We start from the raw sequence: 20,551 nt of genomic DNA, 5'->3' as shown, positions 1-20,551 counted from the left end.
GCATCTGGTAAGCTCTTTCGGTTGATCTTAGAAAATGAGGCATTCCAAAAATTTTAGGTGTAGAATGAATACATTTAGCAGACGGAACAATATTTTATTTTTGCTTGACTTGAAAAACATGCATGAAATTGGAAATGGTTAGAGACTTTTGGTAAGTGGAATTAAATTTTATTGGGCACAAGGTGCACATCAAAGATTGTGATTTGTGGCCGTACCTTTCATTTTCTCCTAAGCCAAGTAATAGTTTTGGCAGCAAAACCGTTGCGTGACTCGCGCTGTACTTTGCCAGTCAACCAAATTAGGCTTATTCAGCCGCATCAAATCTGCTGAGGTGACTCACTGTGAGGGATAGCAATGGACCAAGACAAACACATGAAAATGAAACGGACGCCTACCTCACAAGTTTGACTCTAGAACGATTTTACTGTCACGTGAAATGTACATATCTCATTTTTTGTAAATAGCGTATCTTAATTGTTATATTTTATATGAAAATTGTTCAATTTCTTAATTCTCATTTGAAGATCATCCATACAAAAAGTCATTCAAATCGTAAATCGTTTTGTCATCCGAATGTATCAAATAAATGAATGGTTAATCATGACTATTTTGTGAGTAGCCATTCAAATCGTAAATCATTTTGTCATCCAAATATATCAAATAAATGAACGGTTCATCATAACTATGTTACTAGTACTTGCATCGTCGAGTTGCTTGATACATTTCGATCACTAATTGGTTTTTTATTCAAATGATTTTTTGGACATAATCTTTGAATGAAGATCAATAAGTTGAAATGTGACATCCCGTCCCGGGATTTTTAAAACGCACACGTGAAATGACACTTTTACCCCTAGCCCGTCTCTTTTACGTTTAATCGTTATTTGGAGCCTGGTTGGCATGTTTGGAACCATACACGTACTCCCTTTCTCTCTGTCTCTTTTTCCCTATTTCTCTCTCTCTCTTCCTCGAGCTCCCTTCTTTCTTCTTCTTCTTCCTTCAAACGTACGGACACACACCAAGAACCATTATACCGTAGCAGATCGAGGAAACCAAGGGTGCAGTCGTGATCGTGAGGTCGAGGGGAGCACGAATATACCATTTTCAGCTCGTAGGTAGCTTGGTGGTGTCACGAGGTGCCCAGGAGTGTTTCGTTGGAAGTGTTTTGACGTCGGGGAAGCTTGGTTCGAAGTTGGCCGAGTTTTGAGTTTTGAGACAGGTGACACGTACCCCGAGGACGAGCGTGCACACGCGAGGCAGGGGGGCTACGACCCTTCTACATACCAGTGAGTGGGCTTTTGGTTTTCCGTATATACCTATATACTATATTTTCCCAGAACTTGAATAAATGTTTATTCATTATGCCATGCATTACATTATCGTTTTTCGTGCATCGTTGGGTACGTTATTAGTTGCATATATTTATACATATGCATATTGGGTGCTGTGGACGCACAGGTAAGTGCCAGGTAAGCGTTATTCACGTTTATGTTTCAGTAATGGTTTGAGATAGTTAGAGAGCTCATAACCTGCACCCCCGGTGTTAGTGCTCCTGCCCGTGGCCAGGGCACAGTCCTTCACGTGATGTTCACCTCCCGCACCTTATGCTCACCTTGGATTCAAGGTAGGTGCACAGTCCTGTCGTACAGACCACTTTAGGTGGTTCTGACTCGTAGGTGACCCGCGATTATTCGCCCAGTCTTCACGTGATCGTAGCACTTGTTTACACTCAGGCCTGTCGTACAGACCACTTTAGGTGGTTCCGACTCGTGGGCAGGTTTAGATATTGAGATTGAGATTTGAGCTCTAGATGGAGCCGTACAGATCACGTTAGGTGACTCCGGCTGCCAGATTACATGATATTGATATGTTTATACCTGGGCACTTGCATATCATTATGAGATTTTGGCATGGCATATTATTTGAGCATGTTTGGCATATGTATTATGTGTATATATTTTCTGGGAAGTATACAGGTTTTACGGCGAGGGGTTAGAAAGTATTTTATAAATGGTTTTTGAAAGCTTTGTTTTTGCCCACTCACACTTTTGTTTTGCGCCCCTCCAGGTTCTAGTTGAGTAGCAGTTCCGGTGGTTTCCCAGAGGGCTTGTTCGGCACTTCTGACAGACACCTATCATTGTAGGGTCACCTTCGGGTGAACTATTGTCGCATATTTTTCTTTTGGACTGCTGTTGTCTGGCTCTGAATTTGTGACTCACACGCTAGCACTTGTATTAGTACATTGTATGCTAGTTGGTTTTTTTTATTTACTCGTACTTTATATTACTACTTTATTAGCTTCCGCACGTGCACATGGCTACGTCACCTTAGTGTGACGGCCAGCACGCTCCGATCTCGGTCGGGGTGTGTCATGAAATGCTTCAAATCCCAATTTTAAAATTTACACAATAAAAATATGTTATTCGAAAATAGTGGGATATGGCCACATGAGACTGTTGCATTTTTTTTTTTTAACACATGATATTATCTACATTAAGTGGTGAGCAGGGCCGGCCCAGGCCAATGAGGAGGTCTTGGGTTCAAAACACCATGTGTGTGCTTGTTTACTTTTCAATTTTTACAAATTTCTTTTCATAAGAGTATAAATATATAAAATTTGGCTAAATGATCAGGAAGTTTAATTAGAATCAATGGTTTTTGTTGTTTAAAATTAATGAGAGATCCTAAGTTCGAAATGCTAAGTGCATGTTTATTCTTTTCAATTTTTACGAATTTTTGTTTGGTTATTAGTTTATTTTTAATTAGTAGCTAGTAGATATGTGAGTTGTTATTTTTAAACATTTGTTCCAATTCAAGTATAATCTTCAACAAAGAGTACTGCGTTGACCACATGTTTAGACCAAATTTGCAAATCATATGACGTGTCATCAAAAAGTTTAAGTTAGTACCCCTTTATTACTTATACATATCAATTAAATACTCAAAAACGTCATTATTTTTTTAGTCCCATATTGACAAAGTTGGTAAATAAGAAAAAACACCTCACGATTTATACAAAAACAATTTAAAAGTTCAGATGGAAAACAAAACTGATATCTATCTACTTGTAAACCCGGAGTTTTTTTTTGTTTTCTTCTCATGATACAAAATAAATTAGTTTTTCTGTATTTCTAAATTATTAAGTTTGAAGTGTTTTTCTAAGTATAATTTTATCGATGTCTTAAGTGTGAAAACAAATAATTTTCTTATATAAAATGAGAGCACATTTTTTGGCGTCGTCCCGGGCCTCAAAAATCTCTAAACCGGCCCTGGTGGTGGTGAGAGATTAGGCTAAGTCTCATTATGGGCAACCATAATAATGTGGTTCAAATTTGCATTTGACGAGAATCAAACCTAAAATCTCTCATTTAAAAAGGAATATCACTAGAGCGTAATACTAATCGGAATGGCTGTTGCATTATTAAACCGTGACGGTATCCCTTTCATCTTCAACAAGAAGGGAAGATGTAAAGCCTTTTTACCAGAAAGCAGAATGCTAAAAACCTAAATAACAACACCAACTAACCATACTTCTATTGGAAAAACAACATCTATGCTTTTCATTCCTCGTCTCTTCATTTTCTATCCCTTTAACAAAATCTGGAAAAGTTCAGTCTTTCTTTTTTAAAGATTGTACTTTTGTGTTACACAAGTAATTCCTTCATCAGCATAAAGAAATCCTTCTTGTGTAACATGAATATTACGCATGGGCAATGCGTGGGTGGTGCTCAAGTTTACTATTCATACACATTTCGAGTTTTGTAACCAAGGTTTTAAAAGATGTTAGGCGCCATTGGGGCAGAGTGGGGCCTAGCACCTAGGCAGGTTCTAGCGCCTAAGTAGGGCCTACGCGAGGGTCTAAGTGAATTAGACGGATTTAAAAATAAATGTATTATATATCGTATAAATAAGTATTTGTTTATACTTAAAAAATACATAATTCACTTGGAATACATACATTCAAAAATTGAATGACAGATTAGAAAGTATTAAAACATATTGAAAACATGGGGAACCATAATATAATGAGTATTCATCTGAGTATTCAACAAGTCTCTTATAATTTATTAAAAAAAAAAAGGTTATCTATTTTCTGTTTATGTGAGAGTCGCGACTTAATTGGATGCCTAGTTGGGCGTCCTCTCTTAATTTTGAAACTCCTAGGAATTAATCAAGGCGTTAACTAGCTTCCTAGCGCCTAAGAAGGGCCTAGACGACGTTAAATGAGAATTTTTAGAACAATGCTTGTAACATGTTATATCTGAAATTACGTATCTATATATTATAACCGACTAATGAATTTAGTTGGTGGCGACTTAATTTAGCTGTTGAACCAATATCCGAAATTATAATTGCTCAGAATTAATACTTAGTTCTGAAGTTGTAATCATTTGTGTGTGTGTGTGTGTGTTACAATTATCCCACAATTGTCATCATTATGTTTGTTGGTGACGGTTATATTACGAGTTAAAATTCCATATCGTGCTCATGAAAAATATGAACTCCTGCCCATAATAACGACAGATTAATGCTAATTACTATAAAAAAATAGATTTCAAGTTTTATAATCCCAACTGATGCAACCGTGTTGAAAGAGTTCTAAATTCGAAGCTACCTTCACCATTTATATAAAAGAGAATAGTAATGTTGTTATCTCACGAGCAAAATAATTTAACAAAATCATGCAATAAAAGCTCATTATTTACATTAGTAAAACAGTAAAAAATATGAACATGACAGTAATCACAGATGAATTAAAACCGAAAACTGGTTAATTAGGCATTTATCAACTCAATTTTTCCATAAATCACACCCAAAATATCAAAAACCCAAAACGAAAAAAAGAGAAAAAATTGAATTGATAAATGCAAGAACAAGGTGTGATAAAAAAACAACACAAAAATAAATAGAAAAAGGGACAAATTCTTTAAAAAAGGACATTGTATTTTTACAGTTTATAGATGATAAGAAAGCACGGCAACACGGCGCGTGAATCAAACACCAGCAACTCGCCGCTGTCTCCGCTCACCGAGTCGAACTCGACCCGGCCATCCAACAACGACTCCAACTCTAACTGCTTCGAAACCCGACCCGCAACGACCCGGCAAACCAGCATCGCCCTCCGTCCCCTGGCCCCACCAGCACCTGCTCTCTCGTGGGCCACGCCGCTATCGGAAAACGTGCAAATCGCTTTTCCCTTTCCGCCGTGAAACCCCCACATTCCGCTGCATGCGTCGTACACCCCGACGCCGGAGCTGGCGGGACCGAGGCAGTGGAACCGCATGACCTCGTTTCCGTCCGCGACGCACCGCGCATTCTCTTCCTCGCACTGGGCCCCGCCTTTGGACCCGACCCGGGACCGCGCCTTTACAACCTCCCTGTACTCCTCGAACCGGGCAACGGATTTGGACCCGTTCTGGACCTTAAAAATCATCTCGATCCGACCCGAAAAGGCCTTCGGTCCCCAGCTGGTGTGGAAGATAATCTCGACGACATTGCGCGAGGGGTGGTCATCCGGGAGCTCCGTCAATGACGGCAAGAACGGGTAGTGGGGTCGCGGCTGACGAGTTCGGACTGGTTGGGTCGGGCTCGAACTGGGCTCGGGTTTTGTGGGTCGACCCAGGTGTTTCGGTTTGGACCGCTTGGGCGGCGGACCCGGCGGAGGCGACGGCTTCGGCTTTCTTGGTTTTGTAGTGTCCATGACGTCCTTGATGTTTTGAACGCTCTTTCTGCAACTCGCGCTGTTCATCAGATTTTTCGGGTTCGGATGGTAAACGTCTTCGAACGCTCTCGACTTGCATTGCAGCGACTTCACCCACCCACTCGCCATTACGGACCTCTCAATACGAAACCCTATCTCTCCACACCTTCTACTTCTCTCCGAGCGGGTTTTTTTGGGGAGAAAATAAAAGAAAGAATTTTGCAGAGAGAGAGAGAGAAAGAGAGATGGCGCGTTTATTAAATGGGGGGTTTCCAACTTTGAGGGGTACGGAATTACGGAAATACCCTTCTGAGGAATTTGGAATTACCCACGTGGATTTCTGTCTCTTTCTTTTCATGGGAAGGGGGGAGAGGAGGGGGAGGCACGTTGATACAAAAGAAACAAATTTCATCATTAATTTGGGTTTTAATTTGTTGGGACAAGAGAGAGAGAAGGATCGAGAGAGAGAGAGAGAGAGAGTGTGTGTCTGGTTAATTTGCCCCATGTCTGGTTGTGGTATTGGGATTTTACATGGAATTGCAGTTGAAATTGATGGAGTTAAATATTGTTTTTTTTTTTTTGTTCAATAATATTGTTGTTACTGAAATTTGAACTCAAAATATGTTTCAATAGTCTTATATATTAATACTTAATTATTTTAATTTTGTTGGAGATAAAATTCGTTCGTCATGTTTGATAGTTGTTTTTGTTTATCATAATTTCAATTTTATTCATGGTTTTATGATCTTATTTAGTTTTAGAGACACAGTAAGAAGATTCTTTTAAATTAAGACTTTTCATAAATTCTATGCCATATCGTAATTTAATGTTAATTTTTGTATCAACATTATAAAATTGTGTGAAAAACATGAACTCTTTGTCATCCGCTTTTGAGGGAGTTATGCATTGAGAGGTTTAAAACCTGGTTAACGGTCGAATTTGCAATTGTAAGGAATTTAATTTGTTCATCATGTATTAAACTTGTTTTTAGGAGGAATTCTTTTTATTCATTTTTCCGAGGAATATTAATGAGAGGATCTTTGAACTCCTAAAGTATTACTAATTTACTTATACTATATCTTAAAATATTATTGTGGTGTATTACAATTTAGGTGGATTGGTAACATTATGAGCATTGTTATGGCCAATTTAGATGAATAGGTATCACAAGTAAGGGCCCAGAAAATCTAATGACCGATAAATACAGAAAGTGAGGCCAAAACATCCGGATTCAGATCCTCTCATGGGCTAATGGAGAGGATCTTCTTGACCAATTATCGTGGGTCGTTGGACTTTTATCCAACAGTTATAATTATTATAACTTTAAATGGACGCTCCTATTTGTAGCCGTTGGATAAAAATCCAACGACTCATAATGATTGGTCAGGAGGATCCTCTTCATTAGCTCAGAAAAAGATCCAAATCCAAACATCCCACATCAATTAAATTAAATAAATAAATAAAAAGGACGAAACATGTGAGGTCAACAAAATCATTCAAAACCGTTCTATTCTAATCATGAAATGTGTTCTTTCTAAGGATTATGCAAATTACACTCTTAAATATATAAACAGAAATAATCACTTAGTACTGCGGTCTATTAGTATTTTTTTTCACTTGTAAGTAAGATGTTTTAGATTCAATTATCGACAAAAATGAATTTAAACAATATTATTATGGCTAATTCATTGTGAAACTTAGCCTACTCCCTCATTTCTTTAGTGAAGATACAACCGTTTGTTTAAAAAAAAAATAGGCTTATTATTTGAAATGCCCCCTAAAACTGCCATTCAGTCTCAGCTTATTCCTGAAACTGGTGTTGTCTCACTTTGCTCCTGAACAAGCTCATGTCTAGTGGAATCATTGCTCAATAATGTGAAATTTTTTGTTTCAAACTGTGCACATTTTCTTTAAATAATTTATTTTGTTTGGGAAGTATTTTGGATAGGATAGCTTAATGGTATAATGATTTTGTTGTAATGAATATTTTTCAATGGCTAAGTTTTGAGCCAATACATGGATGTCTTGCAAGTGATGCTCTATGAACAAATGTAACCCTTATTTTGGTTGATACAATGATTTTGTTGCTCATAATTTTTCTATTGATTGAATAATTTATTTGTAAAAATGACCAAAATTTATACGTTTGAATTAGAGTTGTCAAAAATAAAATTGAGACTTGTTTAATGTGTAGGATAGAGATAAATAAATGTGTAAAAATTGAAATATCTAAAATACCTTTAAATTTAACAATCCCTTAACGGAAGTGGGTAAAGTGAGATAAAAGAGTTGAAAATGTCAGTTTCTAGGGCAAAGTAAGACAAAACCAATTTCAGAAGATAACTGAGACTCAACAGCAGTTTCAAGGGACATTTTGACTAATAAGCCAAAAATATATATAAACAGAAGCGGAAGTTATGATTAATTATAGGTACCTACAATTACCCGGCATATGGTTAGGCGGTACAACTCGTTACCATCACCTACTTTTAGTCTCTATTTTCTTTCTTCAACTGTTCGCTCCTCTCCATTATTTTGAAAATTTAAATGCACTGCACTACATTGCTACTCTACAATCATGTCCTACCAAGAAAAAAAAAAAACCGCCACTCAATGCCAAAAACATCTTATAAAGCATAATTTGAACTATATATAGGGGTGGGCAAACGGCTATATAAACCGCAGGTCGAGGCGGGTAATCAAGGTTCGGGACTGGTACGGGTCCATTCCTAATTTTTTTTTTTTTTTAAAAAAAAAAAAAAAAAAAAACAGAACCGGGCTGGCCGGGTCCAAAAGTATAGAAAAACGAGTACCCAGACCGACCCGTTTTTAACATTTTCCCATTTCTTTCCTATTTTCTCACACCTTCTCAAAGACTCTCATCTCCTCAGTCCTCCCTTTCGGATCTGTCGATTCTTAATCTCCTCGCTCTCGATCTCTCTTTCCCACAATCTCTCTCTCTTTCTCTCTTCAGATGCCTCTGTCTTTGATATGCGCAGCTTCACTGGTTTTCGCTCCCTCCCAAACTTCTCTGATTTTGTCCTCTAAATCTGCTTCGTAATCTTCGAGTTCGACTCAGTTTCCGATTTAGGATCCGCCAAGTTCACCTCCGAAACGGTTTGCTTGTCCTAGTACACAACCTCCTCCCCTCCACGTTTCCACCCACACTCTGTCACTCTCCGTCGGTCATCTCCTCCACCATCTCGACATCACCACCGTCGCAAGTCCTCGGCGACATCCCAGAACCTAGGCACCCACACCATCCATCTTCTCAATTTTGCGATTTGGATTTCGTCGAATCTCCCATGTCTCTCACCTATGTCCTGGTGACCACCACTCTTCGTCAATCATCTCATCCACCACCCCCATCATCAGCACCTCAAGATTGTCAAACACCACCATCGTCAGCGCCATGCGAATCGAAATCGACCACCGTGCCCTATGTTCTTAGTCTTCCAGTGTCTCCTCTCAAATCTTAATTTTCTACAAGATTTGGTATTTGGCCCATCTGGGTTTTCATTAATCTGTAGGTATGGTGGGAAATCTGAGATGGTTTTTTTTTTTTTTTCTTTCTTTTTTCTGAATTTGTTTTGGAGTTTAGACCTTAGAGCATATGACTCTTTGTGGTTGTGAGCATCTGTATTTAAGTTTTGATTTCAGTCAGTAAGTTTAATGTATGATTATATAATATGAATCTTTGTGGTTGTGGTGACAACACAATAGAGACTGGTTAGAGACTTTTACAAGGTTCTAAACCAAGTGAACACTAAAGAAATCCCGGCTGGTCTAAAGCTTCCAGATTCATTTAATCAATGAACTGAGTTGTTATTTTTTCATGGCTTTTGACAGAAAATGCATTTAGAACAGCAAGGGGCATGGAATCTGATGGGTACATTTATGGGATTGTTTTACTTGAGCTGATAACTAGAAAAAAGGAATTGGATCCATCATTTATGGAGCAAATTGACATTGCAGGATAGGCTAAGTCAGTTTGGAGCACCACGGAACAAATTGATCAGATTGTCGATTCAAGCCTTAAGGAGGAACTTCTAGATTCAACAACCATGGATCATGTTATCGACATGCTTATGGTGGACTGAAGTTATCGACATGTTAATAGTGGCTTTCAATCTCCTGCTTCAATCTCATTATGCCCAAAACCCAAAAAAAAAAAAAAGTAATTAGACCCCTGGACCTGTCCCGAACCAGGTCGTTTTAAACGAGCCAGGTTAGGTCTGGTTCCCAAACTCAAAATCCTTCTACCCAGCCCAGCCTGCCCCATTACATTTTAAAACGGGTACGGTCTGGTTCTTCCAAATTTGGGGCCAACCCGGCCCGTGCCTAGCCCTAACTATGTATTACAATTTAACCCTATATATATATATATATATATATATGTATGTATGTATGTATGTATATATGTGTATATATACATATATATGTATGTATGTATGTATGTATGTATATATATATGTGTGTGTATATATACTTATACTTATACATATACATATATATATATATATGTGTGTGTGTAAAGGTTAAGATTCGATCACACACGCTTTTAACATGTGTTTTGACACTCATTTGTACGACTCACTTTGTAATGTATTTCAATCATTCGAACCGTTCATAGATCATCCTTGCAAATACTTAGATCAAACGCAAAACGATTAGGACATTAATTTTTAGTGAAGAAAATGGACGGTTCTACAAAGAAATACTCAATTTAATCTAAACGGTTATATTATTTCAGATTTGGGTGATTATTTTATTATTTTATTTTTTTTTTATTTTTTTGTGGACATAGTCTCTATGGCAAGATATAAAGAAAGGCAGTTATGGAGTGGACCCTACACAATTGTGTGTCAAAATGTGTGTCAAAAGCGTATGTCTCCAGATTATAATCCGATATATATATATGAGACCCTTAAGGGAAGAAATTCCTTTTTATTTTAATGTGGATTAGTTGTGGGGCTCATACCACATCGAATTTCAACGATGCGAACAATTTATTTTTCATGTTTCACTTAATAAATCATTCTTGCAAAATATTAGCCAAATTGGAAATATTTGAGATATCTGAGTTCAAAGAAGTTGACGGGCATTTTGTAATATAAAAAACAATGAAATTTTATCATGATAATTAAATAAGCAAATATGATAATTAAATAAGCAAATAATTTCAAATTGAATTTTTGTAAGAATAATTTATGAATCGATAATTACAAAATAGATAGTTATGATTGTTAAAGTTTGATGTAGATAATTAATTCCCATATACATAACTATAAAATATATATATATATATATATATATATATATATTTATACATATATATTAAAATGGTCACTCCGAAAGTGGCTGATAGTAATAAGTTGCAAAGGTCATCAACTTTATTTGCATTCATTTGAAAGTAGACATTTCAGTTGGTATTAATACCTAGTCATGTCAAGTTATCATCTAATAAAGGCTTCCTCTCTCTCTGACATCTAGCCCTGATCAGTGCTTAATTTCTGACTTTGTTTCACCTTCAAGTGTAACAAAACCAGTAACTTCTTTTTACATTTCTTGGTGTGGTCGTTTAATTCCAACCAAACACAACAAAACTATCCACACCCTATTGGGAATGAGAGATTAGGAGGAGAGATAATCCTCCTCCTTACCTGTGGATGTAAATTTCTTTCTTCTTATTCTAGGATAAAATTATACCTACAAAACAAATAACATTTTAGATCAAGGGTAAGAGCCCCACACACCCATGATGAATGGGAGGGCTTTGGGCGAAGAACCTTTAATACCAAAGTTAAGAATTTTGAGAGAAAAGTGTTTAGAGAATTTAGAGAGTTTAGCAAGAGAGTTCGACTTCAGTTTTGGAGAGAATAAGGTAATATTTATAGGGGTGTGGCCGGCCTCCTTGGGTGAGAGAGAACCGGCCATTTGGCTCCTTTTGTGGGCTAGGTTCTTGATTTGTGTTCAATTGGGAATAATTAAATAATTAACTAATTAATTAGCCAATTAATAGAATAATTGCCTAATTGATTAGCTAATTAATATAATAAAAGGGGAAAGATTTTGGGAGTTACCTTGTGGAAAGGATTTGATGAGGATAGATGAAATAGGTTTTGAATTGTTACCTATTTTGAGCACTTTTGACTTGGTTGAGGGATGATTGCTCGCTGCTCGCTCGTAGAAATCCCGGTGTTCCTCAAGGGTAATTTTATCATTTTTTATCCAAAAATCCACGTGTCACCTTGTGATTATTTTTGGCTCCACAGTACCTATTTCATTTCTCCTTCCACATGATGAGTTAGTCTAGCAACACCTAGTATTTAGTTAGGAAACGACTTAAGTTCAACTCACATGGATGGTAGCTAGCATGATATGTATGCTTTAGTAAGTTTGATACTAAGTTGTTACGAGTGAATTAACAATCTGTTGTAAAAGTATAAATTAAATCTCAATTGCTTAACTGTTCAAAATCAAATATCGACTACATATCAATTAATTATTGACGATATAATGATGATATGTTGACGACATACTAAACACTGATATTTCAGCAACAGAGAGTTAAAATGGTAAAATGAGATCATTTAGTAAAAAAACTCAAGTATGTTTCTAAGTATCTTATTGTTTGCACAAAATTTTAAAACATTTCTCCCTCCCTTGAGTTTTCTCTTTCATAGTTTTACCCAAAAAAAATGGATCATCATGAAGTAAAAAATAAAAAATGTTTATTGGTGAAAGATATTTTTGTCCGTCCACCAATTGATGATGAATAGAATAGGTCATTGATTCCTCAACTGAATAGCTCGTTAATTCCACAATTAATTGTTGTAACCGTTTAGACCATTCATTTCTAAATTGATTAGGCAATTGATTCCCCTATTGAATTAGGGGTATTTTTTATAATTTATCAAGATCGCCACACCACTATATAAAGTTGGATATGCCTTACATTGTAACACACCATGTTTCTAATAGAATTATCTCATTCTCTCTCAAATTATTTTTCTCTACAACACCTAATCAACACCTTATTGAATCGTCACATGTTCAAATCAGTCATTCCAACACCCTAAGACGTAAAACCCCTAGGTTTCAAATGGGTATTCATAAGGAGGGTAATGAGAATAATAAGGTCGTACGATATAAGTAGTGTTGGAAAAAATTCCCGAAAATCCCGAACAAAAAGATAATCCCTATCCCAAACCAAAATTCCCGAAATTTTCAGGATGATATCCGAACCGATTCCGAAATTTTGATACGGGAATCAGTATTGTCTCCTCAATTTTTTGGTAACCCATACCGAACCGAAAATAAATATTATATATATATATTATTATACATTTGAATTTTGCTAACTACTAGTAGCAATATAATTAGTGTGGTCTACATGCATTAACCATAGCCCTTTATCATCACATCTGCCGATATGAACCTCCCACACACACTCACCTTGCACTGCTATTTCTTAACCAAATGTGTCTATTTCTTCAACATGAAATCAAAAAAATTGTATTATTAGTTTTTGAACATATTAGGTTTGTAACTTATTTTTTTGCTTTTGGGTTTGTTACTTATTTTATTTTGCTTGCATGTTAATTTGACTTGGTATGAATGATAGGTATTTCAATTTGTATGAAATTTGGGAATACCTAACCATCCCGAAATATAGAAAATATTTCATGAATCCCGAAAATTGGGAATACCGAAATTTTGGTTATGGATTAGTCTTTAAATTTTCGTCCCGAACATTTTCAGTTTGGGATTTGGGATCCCATTTTCCGTTTGCGATCCCATACCAAACCACCCCTAGATATAAGGCCCACTTTTGGCGCAATGTTTTTCACAACGCCTTGGGATTGATTACGAGAAGACATACTCTCCCATGATGGACGTTATTATGTTCCGCTACTTAATCAGTTTAGTAGTTTCTGAAAAACTGAGTATGCAGCTTATGAACGTAATCACCGCGTATCTATATGGGATCTAAGTATAGAGATTTATCTGAAAGTCCCTGTAGGACTAGTAACACCCGAATCAATGCGTTCCCGACCATGGAATACACTTTCCATTAGGTTGAAATGTTCGCTATATGGTTTGAAATAATCCAGATGAATGTGGTACAAACGCCTAAGCAAGCACTTGACCAGTGGTGATATGTAAATAATTGTGGGCATATGTTCATTAAGACCACCAATTCTGGTTTTACGATAACTGCAATATATGTCGATGACATGAAACTGAAGAGATCTAAATGATTGCTACACACCTGAAGAAGGAATTTGAGATTAAGAATCTTAGTAAAACTATGTATTGTATCAGCCTGTAGATCAAGCACTGTGAAAAAGGGATCTTACTCCACCAATCGAACTACACTCAAAAGTGTTGCATCGATTTAACGTCCTAGAAGAAAAGTCATCTAGTACTCCTATGGTCGTTTGATCTTTAGATCCTAAGAAATTTTTTTTTTTCATCATAAGGAAGATGAATATGAGATCCTGGGACCAGAATTCCTTTATCTTAGTGTTATTGGAGCTTTATTATATTTAGCCCAATATACTAAACCAGACATCTCATGTGCTATGAATCTCCTGGCAATTACAGTTTCGCGCCAACACGTTGCCACTGGTATGGCATCAAAGACGTATTTTGATACCTTAAAGTTACTACGGATATGAGCCTATTATATACCTACACATCTCATAAGTCTGATGCACTGCATGTTGGGTTTGCCAATGTTAATTAAGCACCTATCAGACCCGCACAAGGCACTTTCCTAGACATGCTATGTCTTTACTGACGGAAACACTGTTATATCCTAGATATCTACAAAACAGACTTTGCTTGCTACATCGACTAACCATGTTGAACTCATAGACTTTTATGAAGCTACCCGGGAGTGTAGTTGACTATGAGCTATGATGTAGCATTTTGAAGCACATGTAAGTTAACCTCTGCTACCGATCACATACCAATCATCTATGAGGGCAACACTGCATGTATCAACCAGTTAAAGTTAGGTTTTATCAAGGGTGATACCACCAAACACATAGCATCCAAGTTCTTCTTCTCACACAAACAGTTGCAAGAAAAGAAAATTGAGGGGCGTTATATTGGTTCCCAGAATAACCATGCTGACCTATTTAACAAATCTCTACCTAAGAGCCCATTTTTGAAGCACGTTAGAGGCACTAGGATACGCAGGCTTTCAGAGCTAGCACAAGGCATCTTGTCGATGCTAATGTTCAGGGAAACACCCAATCATGTGCTAATGGGAAGGCATCCCGAAGACTCTTTTTTTCCTTTGCTAAGTTTTTATCCCATTGATTTTTACTTAGATAGGTTTTTAATAAGGTACCAATTCTGGTCTTCCGACCAGACAATAACGGTTATATGTCACTTAAGTCATGCCTAAAGTCATGAACATCTAAGGGGAAGTGTTGCAAGACATTTATGACCGTCCACTAATTGGTATGAATAGACCATTGATTCCACAAATGAATAGGTCATTCATTCCTCATTTGATTGCTGTAGCCGCTAGGCCATTCATTCCTCAATTGATTATGCAATTGATTCTCCCTATAGAATTAGGGGTATTTTTGTAATTTTCTAGGATAGCCACACCATTATTTAAATGTGGCTATGCCTCACATTATAACATACCATGAAATTCTCTAATAAAATTCTTTCATTCTCTCTCAAATTATTTTCCCTACAACAATCATTTCATACTTTTGTTTTTGCAAATAATTGAACATAGACTTTAAATGGTCAGAATCGTATAGTGCCAAGTGCTGATAACATTTTTATTCAACATTAATATTTGCATATGGGTTTTTATATTTTATTTTTTCTAAATTCCATAATAATAATAATAATAATAATAATAATAATAATAAATATTATAGAAAGTAAATATTAAGGGAATAGAATGAGAAGGAATCTTTTATAGGAGTTTGAAGTAGGAATAGAATAGAAGAATAGAAACTGGCAGACTGAGAGTGCATGACATCTAAAAAATGCTCTGAAATTCAAACTATGCTAGTAAAACGACAATCTGGCCAAATAAAAAGCTAGTAAAACGACAAGCACTCTACTACTAGTTTTATCCTTTTTGTACTACAGCCAGCTAAACTTAATTAGGCACTAATTAAGTGGGTTTAATTAGCACAAAGTTTGATGCTCACTGGGACAACGCATTCTCTGTAGTTACACAAGGGGACAATTTTACCGAGATAATCAAAACGTAATCAACAAAAACATGATTAAACTATGGCTTACCAAACACCAAAAATGGTCCAAACCTCAAACCTTGAGAAAAAATGGGCAAAATTCAAATTAATTCAAATTAAAAGAGTGTTAATGTGGTAATTATGAGATTCTGTATGGGGGTTTAGTTAAAAAGAAGTGCATTGCATTTTGTATTAGGGTTTAGGGAGTCCAAAAAGCAGCAACCACGTTTGTAGTGGCTGGTGGAGTTTTGACAGCCTTTGCTCTCACGCTTGCTGGGAACTGCGTTACGCAAAGCGTGCTATACTTGGTTTGGACCTCGAAAATTTATGCTTTTCTTTGCCACGGCAGTCCATCATTTCGAAGGCCGGATAGACCTACAGAGACATTTCAGCTTCTCCTTGGTTACCATTGTGCGATTTACTAGCGTTAGAAATTAAACTCAAGACATGTTGAGTGGAATATGGGCCTGAAATTCGTCTCAATCACTGAATCACCCTGTAATGGGTCCAAAATTTCAACTTTACTCTTCTCCTATCTTTCAAATTATGTACATATATTGTTTTTTATTTTTACACCACCATATTGGATGTAGAACAACTTGCTGATTTGGACACTAATGTCTGATTTGGGTCATGACTAGTCGTTCTAAAAGAAAACAGTGTCACTATCATGATTAACTTCTACGATGTTGTGACTAGTTGGAATTTTAACTGAATTCCTTCGTTTATTATCAAAAGTAGAATTCTAAGATTTCACCATATTTTTTAGTTTTAGGTTTCCAAGCAAGTCTAGGGTTGAGATACCTCTTAAAGGAGCTAGGGTTTGCTATCTTATAATTATTATTCAATCAATAAACTTGAGCTTTGATTTTTCAAACTCTATTGGATTCCAGATTGCTAATGGATTTTGGCTTAGGATTTTATTTCGATTTTTCTGTTTAATTTATAATGTTGCGTCAAAGTTACTCTATTTTATGAAAAAAGAGATTCAAACTCAAGTGCACGGAGACATACACATTGTCTTGGTTAAGTTGTCTATTTATATGAATTGCACATATATAGTATGGTTGAGTGTTATTATTTATAGGCTTAATTGGATTAATAGTCATCGCGGTGATATGGTAATTGGAAGATAGCCTACGTGGATAAAAAAATTAGGATTTAAGCCCTGTGATGAAGTCTGATAGGATTTAGGCTCAAAATTGAAAATTTTGTCAATTTCTCCGTTAGTTGTTAGCACATGGCTTATGTGTGAGGCTAAAAAAGATAACAAGAAGAAGGAAAATGATTGAATAGAGGAACTCCCGAACATTTGGTGATCTCAGATGTGTCGATATCAATGATGACTCATTATTTCGATGAATCATTTCTTCTAGCCTCATAGGTAAAGTCTCATGTGCTAACAATTAACATAGAGTTCCGTTTTAGCTTCACATGTGAGCCTCATGTGCTAATAATTAACAGAGTTGACGAAATTTTAAATTTTGAGTCTAAATCCTAACATTCACAACATGGGCTTAAATCCTAATTTTTTTTTTATAGTATAAACGCTATCTTCCAACTACCTTATGACAACGAGAACTAATAATCCAATTAGACCTTATTTAAATGCAAGGTAACTAAGTTATAACTAAGCAAGGTAGTGAGGTAGTTGACAGTGAGCATGCAAGATAGAGAGCTTGTACAGAAAAGAAAATAAAGAAAACAATGACGGGAATAAAAGAAAAGGAAGGAAAAACAAAGACGTTTGTATTTTCTTCTCTCTCTCCATAATTAAGGGGCCGGGCCGTGGTGTTTAATGGCATATCTTTTAATCATTTTTTAAAAGGAATTAGTTGTTGTTTTCGTTATGATAATCTACTTTTTTTAAGAATTAAAAAGACTCACATAAATATTTTAATCTCTGCTTGATCTCCATCATCATATGGTTTGGAATGGAAACATTAATGCTACGTTGGTTTGAGTTCAGATGATGGGTAAAGAATTCAACTCTCCTCCTCAATCTCTCCCTATGCTTTCTTTAATACATGCACAAATTCTTATACACCTTCATCATTTAAATCTGACGTCAACGTGCAGCTAGGGAATGGGACCTTATATTTTTGTAGCAAATTTTTAATGATGCTCCAGAATTTATATTTCAAGTTTTGAATTATTTAAAAATTTATAATAAAGAAATGTAAATTTAGGATATGAAAGTTGTATTTACATTTTACCCCTCTTTTTTTTTTTTTTTTTTTCTTTTCTTTTCCAAAGAAGAATATTATTAGATACGGACATAAATGTTTACATCAATAGCTAGGGTATTAAATAACCACTCCGGCTTAAAAAAATCTCATAAGTGAGAACCCCCCCCATACGCGTGACATACTTCGCCACCAAATGCGCAGTCACATTACAGAGCCGAGAAGCATGAAGAAATTCCACATAACCCAATTGCCGTTTGCTATGCTCAATGTCCCATAATAAGCCTTCAATGCTAGCCTCCGGCAGTAGAAGACCATTTAACATCTCCACAAGCATTTTCGAGTCAGTTTCAATCTGAACCCTCCCATAACCTCTCTCTGTACAAGCCACCAACGCCCCCCTCACCGCTTCCACTTCAACCATCAAACTAGACCCACACAAGATACCCCCCACACCTCCGCCCCCCCCACCCCGCCGGAAAATCCCTACAAAGTCTCTAGCCACCCACCCAAATGCACCCATCCCCATGTGAGAACACCAAGCCCCATCACAATTAACCCTAATAGTTTGAAATGGAGGCTTCACCCATCTCTCCTGGAACATCCCCCCTACCCCACACTGCTGCCCACTAGCGTGTCTCTACTCCTCCCCTCCCACCTTCTCCCTCAAGCTCACTCCATTGACGATACAAAAGATCCAATACTGTGCCAGGCTCCACTATAGTCTTCTCAAAGACCGCGATATTCCTACATTTCCAAAAATGAGTTCTTTTTACATTTTACATTTAAGATATAAAAATTGTATTTACATTTTACTAAATATGAGTTCTTTTTTAATTGGAAGAAATAAATTAGAATTTCATTTATTTTCTCTCTTTCAAGGCCAGAATTCACCTCCTAAAAATGTAAAACAAAAAATGTAAATATACATTTTATTTACATATTTCGACGAATATGGACAATTTGCATGCGCCATTGAAGAGCTCTCCGGCCCAAGAAAAAAATGAAAAATTCTTATTTCAAGGTATGTTCCTTCTCTTGGTAGAGATGCTTTTAAATCTTGATTAAAGATATAATAATCAAGATCTAATGATTTAAAATTTCAAAGTATACTCCAAAGCACCATAAAATTTTCGTTTTGGTGATAGCTTTGTGGGTTGCCATTTCCATGTGTTTGGTTGGCGATGTTTAAGAATGTAGTTCCCATGTAGCCTATTCTGTTGAATTTCGATCCCATCTGGATTCTTTGTGAGGATTCTAAGGAGGACTTTTATATTCTATCTATTAATCGTACATCGTATGGTCAAAAATTATTTTGAATTTTTATTGAACATTAAATACAAATAGTACTTAACGAAAGCTGATTCCACGATGTACCATAAATAGATGGATGTGAGAATCCTTAGAGTCCTCACAAAGAGAATCCGGAAAGGATCTTGATCCCATTCTGTTGTCTCCTATATATGACTAATTTCTACTCTTATATCCTTGATATATTAAAATCAGATATATGCTCATGATAAATGATTTAGGGTTCATTTTCAAATACGCAAGATTTTCATATGCATGGATTCTGGATTTATTATATTTCAGGGTCGGCGAGGTTCGGTTTTGTTCAATTTCAAACCGCACAGTAATCCAACTAATATAATATCACGACATTAGATTGGTGTTAGTCTCAGATTAATACGTACTATTTAGCTTAACCCAATCAAACTAATTCATTTAGTAACTGGTTTGGTTTGTCACTCATCAGCAATTATCAAATACCACGACTAATCTGCGGCGCATGGCATCATCTTATCTCTTTATATTTATTTATTTATTTGGGACTCAATTTAAACAATAATTACAAATTCAAGGTATCATGTTGGACAAGCTTTCTATGTCATAAGTATGTCCATCACTTTCTTAAGCTTTGAACATCATTCCTAAGGCTACCTCATAGTGCAACTGTTTATATTTTAGGTATTCAATCAGTACTCTTTCCTACAATTAATCATTCGAACCCAAAGTCTTTTAGTTGTTTAAAATGATAAATAAATAAATAAAAAAAATAAAAGTTACTCGTGATATAAAGTTGAAATGAAAGTGCAAATATAATTATGAATTTAGCAACTTTTTGTTATGGTTAATCATTTAAATAGTCTAATTTCAAAACACATTTCACGTATTATTTTTGTGATTCTTTCAACAAATGTAGCCCTGATTGTGAACAAATGGATCCTTCTAAATGCTTAATAATATCCAAATCGATAACAATACAGTCGTAGCATATGACTCATCCCATGCATTCACAATCTTTTGATCTTTTCAATCATTATTATATATATGTATATATTTTTTTATACAAATGATATTATCTACATTAAGAGGGTGGAGGAGTGGCTAAGGTCTGGTTTGGTACTGAGGTGATTCTGAAAAAA

At 36.0% G+C, this 20,551-nt stretch overlaps 1 protein-coding gene across 1 annotated transcript; it reads right to left on the bottom strand.

Moving 5' to 3' along the window:
- Window positions 1–4,813: 4,813 nt before the first annotated feature.
- On the bottom strand, window positions 4,814–5,920 carry LOC137711726 (uncharacterized). Its single transcript, XM_068450984.1, has one exon. The coding sequence runs from the start codon at window positions 5,828–5,830 to the stop codon at window positions 4,949–4,951; it is 882 nt and encodes a 293-aa protein (XP_068307085.1). The 5' UTR covers window positions 5,831–5,920; the 3' UTR covers window positions 4,814–4,948.
- Window positions 5,921–20,551: the final 14,631 nt, after the last annotated feature.

Source organism: Pyrus communis, chromosome 12 (genome assembly GCF_963583255.1).
Source record: "Pyrus communis chromosome 12, drPyrComm1.1, whole genome shotgun sequence".
NCBI lineage: Eukaryota > Viridiplantae > Streptophyta > Magnoliopsida > Rosales > Rosaceae > Pyrus > Pyrus communis.
Note: the sequence above shows the minus strand (reverse complement) of the source record. Positions and strands in the feature narration are given on the sequence as shown.

Excerpts from the sequence above, each read along its gene's own strand:
- LOC137711726 (XM_068450984.1), bottom strand. The coding sequence starts at position 5,830 with ATGGCGAGTGGGTGGGTGAAGTCGCTGCAATGCAAGTCGAGAGCGTTC.